We start from the raw sequence: 12661 nt of genomic DNA, 5'->3' as shown, positions 1-12661 counted from the left end.
GTTTTCAACAACAAAAAAATTGCAAGGCATACAAAGAAATAGGAAAGTATGGCCCATTCAAAACAGAAAAATAAACCAATAGACATTATCACTGAAAAAAAGTGATAGCAAATCTCCTAGAAAAAGACATTAAAACAACAATATTCATGATCAAAGAACTAAAGGAAGTTGTGGGAAAAGTCAAGGAAATTATGTATCAACAAAATACTGATATCAATAAAGAGCTAGAAAATCTAAAAGGAAACCAAAACCTTTTGTTTCAGAGCTGAGAAATACAACTGAAATGAAACATCACCAGAGGGATTCAAAGACACATTTCAGCAGGTGTAGCCAATTTGAGGATAAGACAATGTCAATGATGGATCAGAGGAACACAAAGGAGAAAATTGAAGAGGGACAGAGGCTACGGAACATGAGGAATATCATCCAGCAGGTGAAAATGCACACTATGGGGAGTCTTTGAAGGAGAAAAGAGAAAGGGGCAGGGAGACTATCTGAAGAAATAATGGGTGAAAACTCAAATCTTATGAAAGACACAAAACTCAACAAACTCCAAGCAGGGTAACTCAAACAGATCCACGCTGAGACATATTAAAATCAAATGTCAAAAGTCAAAGCCAAAGAGAGATTTTTTTCCTTTTATTAAAAACTATTTTTTTTAATTGAAGGCTAATTACTTTACTATAGCAAAGAGAGAATTTTGCAATAAGCAAGAGAAAAAGACTTGTCACATACAAGGGATCCTGAGTAAGATGGTCAGATTTCTCATCAGAAACTGATGGTCAGAAGGCAGTGGACTTTAAAGAAAAAACATATCTATTAATCAAGAATTCTATATCTTGCAAAACTGTCCTTAATAGTGAGGGAGAAACTAAGACGTTCCTAGATAAAGAAAAGCTGAAGAGTTCATTACCACTCAGTTCACTCAGTTACTAAGTCATGTCCTACTCCTTGCGACCCCATGGGCTGCAGCATGCCAGCCTTCCCTGTTCCTCACCAACTTCCGGAGCTTGCTCAAACTCATGTCCATTGAGTCAGTGACGCCATCCAACCATCTCATCCTTTGTCATCCCCTTCTCCTCCTGCCTTCAATCTTTCCCAGCCTCAGGGCCTTTTCCAATGAGTCAGTTCTTCGCATCAGGTGGCCAAAGTATTGGAGTTTCAGCATTAGCATCAGTCCTTCCAGTGAATATTCAGGGTTGATTTCCTTTAGGATGGACTGGTTGGATCTCCTTGCAGTCCAAAGGACTCTCAAGAGTCTTCTCCAGCACCACAGTTCAAAAGCATCAACTGTTCCACACTCAGCTTTCTTTATAGTCCAACTCTCACATCCATACATGACTACTGGAAAAACCATAGCTTTGACTAGATGGACCTTTGTCAGCAAAGTACTGTCTCTGCTTTTTAATATGCTGTTTAGGTTGGTCATAGCTTTTCTTCCAGTGAGCAAGCATCTTTTAATTTCATGGCTGCAGTCACCATCTGCAGTGATTTTGGAACCCAAGAAAATAAAGCCTGTCACTGTTTCCATCGTTTCCCCATCAACTGGCCATGAAGCAGTGCGATGGGATGCCATGACTTTCATTTTTTAAATGTTGAGTTTTAAGCCAGCTTTTACACCACTAGGCTTGCCCCATATGAAACACCAAAGGGAGTCCTGCTGGTCACAATGAAAGAATATCAGACAGTAATTCAAACCTGTATGAAGGTCTTGGTAAAGGTAAATACATGGGTAATTCTAAAATCTAGTATTATCATAACAATAGCAACATATTTCTGTTTTTTGATTGCTACATGATTTAAGAGACTTTACATTAAAATATTATTAGTCTACAGGACTTTCCTGGTGGTCCAGTTGTTAAGAATCCTCCATCCATTGCAGGGGATGTGGGTTCAATCCCCGGGAGGGGAACTAAGATCTCACTGCAGGACAACTAAGCCAGGGCACAACAACTAAAAAAGCCCCTGTACCAGAACTACCGAACCCATGTACTCTACAGCCCGTGCTCTGCAACAAAAGAAGCAATACACTGCATTAACAGAATGAAGGAAAAAAACACAATCATCTCAATCAATGCAGAAAGTGCATTTGACAAAATTAACACCTTTTCATAATGAAAACACTCAACAAACTAGGAATAGAAGGAAATGACTACAATCTGACCAAGGGCCACTGTGGGAAACCCATAGCAAACACTGTATTCAATCCTGTGACGAGGGATAGAAATTTTCTTAGTAGCTTTTACAACTTCTCCAAAAAGCCTATATTCAAAAATCCTTTTTTGCTTTCCAATTAAATATCTAGATTTCTCCAGCGAAACCTAAGGAAATAGTTGAACTTAATTATCTGGCTAAGACAAAACATAAAAAAGAATAAAAAAGAGGTCAAGACTGATTTTAACCTTATAAAAATAAAGTATATGGTAAAACATTCAAGCAGTACATGAGGGTCCACTTGAAAAATAAATGTTTTTCTTGTCTGTAAGGTTCTAGTCTATCTCCTTAGGGATAACTATTAATACTTTTGTATCATTCAATCTATGGCTGATTCATACTGATGTATAGTAAAAAAAAAAAAACCCACAATATTGTAAAGTAATTATCCTCCAATTAAAATAAGTAAATTAAAAAACAACTTTGTATCATTCCAGAAATTTCCTAAGCATACACAAGTGAGTGTCTGAAAATATCAGTTTTCACAAATGTAATCATCCTGCACATAATGTCTGCTTCTCACCTTTTTCTCTCAAGAATATATCTTGGTTGGTTCGTATCAATACTTATAAATTTTTAAACTAGTTTAGCTCTATCCATTGTGAGGGTAGTACCATTTCCTTAACCGTATGGACACAGATTGTTTCCAGGTTTTGTTATATAAACTTTATAGCAATAAAAATCTTAAACATACATCTTTGTGTACATCTACAAGAGAAAATCTTACATGCAAAATTATTGGGTCCAACAAAACATACATTTAAAATACTGGAAAATATTGCCCACTGTTCTGTAAATTGTTTGTGCCCTCAAGCAGATTTTGTTCTTTGGCAAGTAAAAGAGTGTTTTAAATTTTCAACTTCACACATTAAGAAAGAAGAAGGATTTTAAAAGTAGCAACTGCTTCTCATGAGTTGCCAGTCCAGGTTCAATGCATGATACTGGATGCTTAGGGCTGGTGCACTGGGACTACCCAGAGGGATGGAATGGGGAGGGAGGAGGGAGGAGGGTTCAGGATGGGGAACACATGTATACCTGTGGAGGATTCATTTTGATATTTGGCAAAACTAATACAGTTATGTAAAGTTTAAAAATAAAATAAAATTAAAAAAAATTTAAAAAAAATAAAAAATAAAATAAAATAAAGCCCTATCTAGTACCCACAAAAAAAAAAAAAAAGTAGCAACTGCTTCTTTTATCTGTTGCCTATGAAGAGTGACTAAAATATTGTGTTTACAAAGAGGGTCAGGAGTCCAGCTGCCTGATGGTGCTTTGTCATTAGTGCCTGTTGGCCAGGTTTTCAGAGGCAGCATAAAGTAGAAAACTGCATGTTTTTCTGCAAGCCTGGCTTTCTAATAACTTTCCATTTATAGTATCAGTAGTGTGGTAGCAAGCCTAAAACTTGCTGGCTACAAAAGAGAAAATTTTCTGTTGTCTTAATTCAATAAAACAACACAGAAGACTGAAACTGATAAGAAGCAGAGAGGTCTTGCCAAATATTAATGAAATCTGGACCTGTCAGTATACATTTTAAATATCTAAGATATTCAAGATAAAATCATCTCCATAAGATATAGCTAAATTTACAAAGTGAAGAGATCATTTTCACGGTAGAAAATGAAGTGTCTTTACCATCGCCAAGGGCCTTTCACTGGCAATGCTGCCTGTTAGCGATCAAGTGTTTTGCAGAGCACCATGCACATCACAGTCACTCGGTACGTATTTCTGGGGCCTGCAGATCGTGCACTGTGTTAAAGGGCTTTCCTACCTTAAAAATAAGCTCTCATGAACATGCCCACGGTGACTAAGGACAATCAGTCATTCCCATTGTGCTCTTCTGCAATTCTGTCTATATGGAACTGTGCGTTTCTAAGAAACAGCCTCTCTTGCTGGAACCTTTCTCATCCTTGCCTTGGCAGGGTCTAGTGGGATGGATCATCTGTACATTAAGGCATCTCTCCTAAACCTACATCACTGCAAATATAGCTACTGAACTAAGGCTATCTTAAGAGTGAAATGTGTGTCATAAGATGATTTGTCTTTTAAGAATCTCATTTCTTTATGTTTATGTTTGGCTGCATTTGATCCTCCTTGCTGCGGTGTGTGGGCTTTCTCTAGTTGTGGTGAGCTGTGAGCACTCTCTAGCTGTGGTGCCGGGATCAGAGCGCAGGCACAGTAGCTGTGGCGCACAGGTTTAGGTTCCCCACAACATGTGGAATCCTCCTGGACTAGCAATCAAACCTGTGTCTCCTTCACTGGCAGGCAAACTCTTGCCCTCTGGACCGCCAGAGAAGTCCCACCTAAGATGATTTTAATCATAAAGTATGAAATTGACAATCATGAGGCACAACAACATTAACAATAATGGCTAACTTCTATTGTGCATGCTAGTTTATATGTTATTATCAAATGCCTTCTTATATATCAGGAACTCTAATCACTTTCCATACATTGAATAATTTAATCCCTACAACTATCAAGGATGTATATTGTCACCCTGCTTATTTAACTTATATGCAAAGTACATTGTGCAAAATGTCAGACTGGATGAAGCACAAGCTGGAATGAAGATTGCCAGGAGAAATATCAAAAACCTCAGATATGCAGATGACACCACCCTTATGACAGACAGTGAAGAGGAACTAAAGAGCTCTTGATGAACGTGAAAGAGGAGAGTCAAAAATTTGGCTTAAAACTCAATATTCAAAAAATGAAGATCACGGCATCCTGTCCCACTACTTCATGGCAAATTGATGGGAAAACAATGGGAACAGTGACAGGCTTTATTTTCTTGGGCTCCAAAATCACTGCAGATGGTGACTGCAGCCATGAAATTAAAAGATGCTTGCTCACTGGAAGAAAAGCTATGACCAACCTGCTGCTGCTGCTGCTAAGTCACTTCAGTCCTGTCCGACTCTGTGCGACCCCATAGATGGCAGCCCACCAGGCTCCGCCGTCCCTGGGATTCTCCAGGCAAGAACACTGGAGTGGGTTGCCATTTCCTTCTCCAATGCATGAAAGTGTAAACTGAAAGTGAAGTCACTCAGTCGTGTCCAACTCTTTGCCACCCAATGGACTGTAGCCTACCAGGCTCCTCCGTCCATGGGATTTCCCAGGCAAGAGTACTGGAGTGGGGTGCCATTGACCAACCTAGACAGCATATTAAAAAGCAGAGACAGTACTTTGCTGACAAAGGTCCATTGAGTCAAAGCTATGGTTTTTCCAGTAGTCATGTATGGATGTGAGAGTTGGACTATAAAGAAAGCTGAGCATGGAACAGTTGATGCTTTTGAACTGTGGTGCTGGAGAAGACTCTTGAGAGTCCCTTGGACTGCAAGGAGATCCGACCAGTCCATTCTAAAGGAAATCAGTCCTGAATATTCATTGGAAGGACTGATGCTGAAGCTGAAACTCCAATACTTTGGCCACCTGATGTGAAGAACTGACTCATTGGAGAAGGCCCTGATGCTCGGAAGATTGAAGGCGAGAGGAGAAGGGGATGACAAAGGATGAAATGGTTGGATTGCATCACCGACTCAATGGACATGAGTTTGAGCAAGCTCTGGGAGTTGGTGAGGAACAGGGAAGGCTGGCGTGGTGCAGTCCATGCGGTCGCAAAGAGTAGGTCACAACTGAGCTGAACTAAATTCATGCAACAACTCTATGAGGAAGGCACTATTATTAAGTTCATTTTACTAACGAGAACAATGAGGCACAGAGAGGTTAAGTAAATTCCCCATGGTCACACAGCTAGTAAGTGGCAGAGAATGGAGATCTGAATCCTTCTCTCTGATTCCAAAGCCCCTGTCCTTTCTTTCAGGATCTGGAAAGACTCTATTTCCCATGCCTCTCCTCCACCAGCTAAAAAAGGAAAAAATCAGAAGCAATGTGCCACATCTGGAACTAATAAATAATGATTTCAAAATGCAGGGCATGTTACCTTGTCTGAATCCTGAATTATTTTGACATTCTCTATACCAAATTTTTCACCATAAAGTTTAATAAGTCTCAGGGAAATCTCTGAGAGGCCAGTGAGCTTTGGCTCTTTATAGATGTACTCCTTTCCATCCTCTTCTTTAAAAAAAGACTATTATAAAGTTAAACATACAATACTTTATAAGCATTACGAGCAAATGCAGCATTTAGAGAACATCTACTAAGTAATCAGTAATAATGTAGTTGACATAGATTTTAAATAATAGTTCTAAAAGCCACATGTATATATTGTAGCTGAAATAAATGAGAACTTTCAAACTCACAGTCATATGAGCACATCATTGGCCTGAAGGTTTTTACACTCAATTTTTCATCACTTGTATACTTCCCTGATTTTTATTTGAAAACTTTCAGTACTGCGTATTAAATAAACATTTAAGACGCCTGACTGAAAATGAAACTGAAGGAAACTTCAAATCTTATACGCTGTCCTCTGACCTAGTGGATTTAGATCTGGAGACCAAAGTGAACATTACACGGAGAAAAGTGTCACACCTGCTGTTGTGACAGGTGTTTTACCGAGACAGAATCCTAGAGCCAGTAACTGCTGCTACGGTAATCTAATAACTCAAAGGTGAATGTTTAAAAAGGAAAACAACTTGATGAACTAAAGAATACTTACTTGGCCATAAAAGGCAATTCTGAAGAAAGTGCCTAAAAGTCTTGTCTTTGTGTGCATAACCTCCAAAATTTTTGTGTAAGCTCCATGAAGAGTTCTACAAAATTGAGTAAGGTATGAAAATACGAGAATCAACAAATTAGCTTTATCTTTTCGTTAGTTATGAAATGTTGACAATAAATGCATAAGGGGAAAAAAAGCAACACCATTTCCTTTTCAAAATGGTTTATGTGGGGTCATTCGCACTCCCTTCTCCCATGGTCACAGAAAAAATGCCTTAACAACTTTAGGTGAGAGGGTAGAGCTTAAAATGGTCAAATAACACTGCAATTCTAAATATCATGCTTCATGTCATTCATATCTCAATGGTAGTACATACATTAAAAGTACTGTGTTATTGACTACTTTTTTCTTTATGTCTGAATTATTGTAACTGAAAAAGAAGCAAAATGCTTTGCTTGAGCCCTAAGGTGGAAAGATGGGAATAAACGATCATGCAAACACTTTAGGAGAGGAAAGTAAAATGCAGACACAAAAATAACAGTAAAAGCCTGAGTGAGGAATGCTTTTATAACAAGTTCACAGACACTTCCAAAAAATATATTCTTCTACACACTCAGAAAAAGGGAACGTACTATGCAAAGAACATTATCTAGAATGTGAAAAGACAACATACGGAACAGGAGAAAATATTTGCAAGTCACATATCTGATGTTTTCTTATCCAAAAAATATAAGGAACTCTCATAGTTCAGCAACAAACTGACAAACCACCCAATTTAAAAGTGAGCAAAGGACTTGAATAGACATGTCTCCAGAGACCATATAAAAATGGCCAACAAAGACATGAAAAGCTGTTCAAAATCGTAGTCATTGAGAAAATAGAAAGCAAAACCACAGTGTGACACCATTTCACATTCACTAGGGTGCCACATTCACTAGGTTCTAAAAAGAACCCCAAAACACAAGTGCCAACCAGATGTGCTGGTGGGAAGGTAAAAGGGACAACAATTTGGTGGTTCCTCAACAGTTAATATAATTACACTGCGACTCAGCAATTCTCCTCTTAGGTATCTATCCAAGATAAACAAAAACATGCCCACACAGAAACTTACTCATAACTGTTTACAACAGCACTCTTTATAATAGCCAAAATGTGGAAACAACCCAAACATAGACAAAATTTTGGCGTAGCCATACCATGGAATATCATTCAGCCATGAAAAGGGAATGAAGTTATGATATAGGTTACAACTTGAATGAACCTCTAAATATTATGCTAAGTAAAAGAAGCCAGACACAAAAGGTCACATCTTGTATTCATCTTTTTCATGACACATCCAGAACAGGCAAATCCATAGACGGAAAGCAGATTAGTGGTCACCAGTGGGGTGTGGGAGGGGGTGAACAGTGATTCATTGAAGGAGATGGGGTTTTCCCTGAGATGATAAAAATGTTTTGAAACTAGAGAGAGGTGGTTGGAGCATAATACTAAGAATGCGCTAAATGCCACTGAACTGCAGACTAGAAAACGGTTCATTGTATGCTGGTGAATTTCATTTCAATGCTAAAAGGGGACCCGGAAGCAGATGTTCTTTCTTTCACATTCTTTCCATACTATTTTCTGCAGTTGAAGTCAATTTGAGGGAAGTTTTCCTTTCTTAATGGCTGCTGTGGCTGACACTTTTCAGCCCATCCCATAAAGAACACTGAAAAGTTACTTCATCCCATGCAGGATGCTTCAGAATCTATTCAGACCCTTGCCTCTCTACAAGGAAATAGGAGTAGTTCCCCAATAGAACCTATTGTTTCCTTTAATGTGTAGGGAATACATATTTTTCTTTTTTCCCTATTAGTCAATTCAGTAGCAAAATGTTCTCTGGGTTTCTAATAACCTGGTCTTCAATTTAAGAGTAAGAGAGTAGGTACTTTGGAACTTTTACAAAGGTTCTTAGGATGCAATGCTTTGACAGAAAGAGCAATGCCAATTCTTGTCTCATAAGTTATTCTTTGTCATCAGTATGACATAGATTTAATTACTGAACTCTCACTTTTTAATATAATCACTTGAGCTGCACTATGATTTTTAAGGCATGTCGCCATTTACACCAAAAGAAGGAGAAAGAGGAGGAAGACCCAGAACCCAGGAAGAAAAAGTGAGTTTGATAAGAGCCAATTTGGAGAAGAGATTTGAACACTACACAGATGACATTAAATGTGTTTTTTCAGTCTTGGACACTTCAACAATGAAAGACTACTTGGTACATATATTTAAGGATAAATTCCTGTGCTTTTAAAAATGGCTTAGGTCTTAAATCACCCCTTGCCAGCATAGCAGGGGTAGAAAATTATTATATGGACTCAGATTCTTGAACATAAAAAGTCCTGTTGAGTGCTGGTGGCAACAGCAATACTATTATTCTTTAGTAATTCCCCTTGATCAAAGATTTATGTGGCAGACAAAACTGGAAAAGCTCCTCAGAAAAGGGTAATTCCTAGTAACTTATTATCTCCACTACTGTCATCTGCTAGCGCCTTTAGTCTCACCAGCAAATTGCAAAGCCTAGAATTACACCTATGTCTTTTCCTAGACAACATGGAAATCCAGTGACTTTTTGTTTTTAGTGAGGACAACATGGATTATTCTCTGCCATGAGTGGAGAAGGGGAGATTGCTAGTAAAAATGCTGTAGGAAGAACTGGCATAATGTTAATTCCAATACATATTTTAAACATTGAATCCTTAATTTCATTTGGAAAATTTAAGGTAGGACTGTAATTTTAGGACTTTTCAGCGTTTTTTAAGGATAGCAACTTCAGACCAAAATAAAATATATAGGTGAATGATGCAAACATACCAGTTACTTACCTCAAACTCTCGACGATTCTCATAAATTGGAACAATCAACTTAGAAATTTCAGAAATTACTTCATAATGCTCTGCTTTCCCTAAGCCATCCACACAATGTTCCAGCAACTCCAGCAAAACTTCCTGCATTGAGAACAAATGGAATGAGGAATTAGAGATACTTTTAGAGCTCTGGGCAAATGCAGTTTGAACTGTTTCAAATGAATAAAAAACAGAATGTACTAAATTTAAGGAAATGTAGAGAAGGAGTATAGTTGTGTGACTATATTTTCTAAATGACATACTTGAAATATTTGGTATTGAAACCACATTCTTAAAAGTATGAAGTGAATATTGACAATAGTAAACTATTTACTTTGTTTTGCATATCATCAAGATGTTAACCGTAGTTACAAATGGTAACATGTTGAGAAGTATTTTCCAAACTGAGAATATTAAATGCCACTAAGTAAATTCCACTAAGCCTATAAATGTCAATGATTTTTGCTTTCTACTAAAATTATATTTACACACAGTTAATCGACTCTTAAGGTAATTTCACAGTTTTCAAGCTGTTGCCTCAGTGACATCAGTGTTCATTAAAATGATGTGATTTTGGTCAACAATGCTTCCTTCCTAACTATTGGTTCTAAAACTAGTGAGAATGATAATATAATACCTCAAGATAGAGATCTCTTTGCCATAATAACAGCTTCTATAAAACAACTATCATCTCATGTTCTCAACAATGAAAAGATGATGCCAATTACTCATACTATCCATAAGTCTTAACAGTTTGTTTCTATCTTTTTTTTTAAATTTTATTTTATTTTTTAACTTTACAATATTGTATTGGTTTTGCCATATATCAACATGAATCTGCCACACATATACACGTGTTCCCCATCCTGAACCCTCCTTCCTCCTCCCTCCCCATACCATCCCTCTGGGTCATCCCAGTGCACCAGCCCCAAGCATCCAGTATCGTGCATCGAACCTGGACTGGCGACTCGTTTCATATGATATTATACATGTTTCAATGCCATTCTCCCAAATCATCCCACCCTCTCCCTCTCCCACAGAGTCCATAAGACTGTTCTATACATCAGTGTCTCTTTTGCTGTCTCGTACACAGGGTTATTGTTACCATCTTTCTAAATTCCATATATATGCGTTAGTATACTGTATTGGTGTTTTTCTTTCTGGCTTACTTCACTCTGTATAATAGGCTCCAGTTTCGTCCACCTCATTAGAAGAGATGAATTTCAGACCTATAGAAGTGACTGCTACAATGGCTCTTAAAGTACATCCTGTAGTCAATTCTGAATTCATCTTTTTTCTAAACTAGCTCTCTCCCTTGCATTTCCTACCTAGCCAGGAGTCATATCCTATAGACTCTGAACTAGAAAACTAAAAGCAATTTTGACTTTCCTCTTTGTTGTAAGTTGAACTGTGTCCCTCACAAAGATACGCTGAAGCCCTAACTCCCACTGCCTCAGAATGTAACCTTATTTGGAAATAGGGTCACTGGAGATAATGATGAGTGAAGTTGATGTCATACTTAAGTGACTTACTTACAGGAGTGATTTACTGGGTGAGCCTTACTCCAAACAGGGAGAACACCACGTGACTAGAGAGGCAGTGACTGGAGTAATGTAGCTACGAGCCAAGGAAATCCAAGACCAACAGCCACCATCAGAGCTAGGAGGAGGCAAGGAAGGCTGCTACCCAGAGTCTCAGAGGGAACAGGGCTCTGGTGACACCTTGATTTCCAACCTCTGGACTCTAGAACTGTGAGACAATAAAGTTCTATTATTTTAAATCACCCAGTTTGTGTATGTTGTTATGGCAACTCTAGGAAACTAATACGCTCTCAGTCTTGACTCATCCTCTAATTAGTTCATGGTCAAGTTCTGCCACTTTCACTTCCTACATATTTCTCAAATCTGACCCTTCCTCTCCATTTCTACACTCATTGCTAAGGTTCAAGATGTCATTATAGTTTTCTAACAGATCTTCCTGGCTCCAGCCTTGGCACTTTCAAATCTATCCTCCACAAATCTGTCATAGGGTTTTGATTAAGATACAAACCAGACTACATCCCTCTTCCCTTGTAATCTCATGGCTCCCCATCATTTGAAGAACTAAGGACAAATTCCTTCATTTGGCACACAAGGTTTGCAGCGATCTGGCTGATATTTTATAAAATCATCGCTCCTCAAGCGAGCCTTGTACCTAATGCTCCAGCAGTGATCAACTACTATTAGCTTCTCTGAAGCACCACAGTGTTGTCTTAACTTTGTGCCTTTGTCCATTCTGTACCCTCGTGTCCTTTAATCCCTTTCACTTAGTTAACCTTGTAAGAAAAGTTAGATTTCACCTCTTCCAGGATCCTTCTCCTGATTAACACAGAGTAGCGACACAAGAGGCCTATTTTTCTTACTATGATACCACATTGGGTGGATATTTATCACTATACTTGCCCGTTATATATGTATCTGACTTTACAAGTTGACTGTGACTCTTTAAGTGTAGGGACAACACATTTATTATATTGTTTTTTTCAGTCACTAGCAGGGTGGTAGTAAATAGATGTTCATTAAATGTTGCTACTTGAACATTCATTGTTCATTAAATGTTGCTACTTGAATAATCTATATATTAACATTTAATAGTAAAATTTTCTATCAACAGTAGAAAGGAGGAACTTTGGGGAAATTAAAAAAAATCTATTAAAAACTAGTAATGTTTGTCCCAGGAATGTAAAGTTGGTTTACAATTAGGAAAAAATCCAATGTAAACAGAAAGAGCCATGTAAACAGAATAAGAGAAAAAACGTGATGTCTAGCAATAGTTGCAGAAAAAGACTTTGAAAAAATTCAATATCCCTTCGCAATGTTAAAAAAGAATCCACCCAGAACAGGGAATCGAAGAGATTGTTCTCAGTCTGATAAAGAGCATTTATTAAAAACCTGCAGGCTGAACA

General features: G+C 37.9%; 1 protein-coding gene across 1 annotated transcript in view; it reads right to left on the bottom strand.

Annotated features, from left to right (window-relative positions):
• DOCK11 (dedicator of cytokinesis 11) overlaps window positions 1-12661 on the bottom strand; it is a 509230-nt gene that overhangs the window by 18997 nt on the left and 477572 nt on the right. The window contains 2 exon segments of the mRNA XM_045164356.1: window positions 6155-6301; window positions 6833-6892. Of these exon segments, the coding sequence (XP_045020291.1) occupies window positions 6155-6301; window positions 6833-6892 (207 nt within the window).

This window comes from Bubalus bubalis, chromosome X, assembly GCF_019923935.1.
Source record: "Bubalus bubalis isolate 160015118507 breed Murrah chromosome X, NDDB_SH_1, whole genome shotgun sequence".
NCBI classification, from domain to species: Eukaryota; Metazoa; Chordata; class Mammalia; order Artiodactyla; family Bovidae; genus Bubalus; species Bubalus bubalis.
The sequence above is the reverse complement of the archived record's forward strand: the minus strand, read 5'-3'. Positions and strand labels throughout refer to the sequence as shown.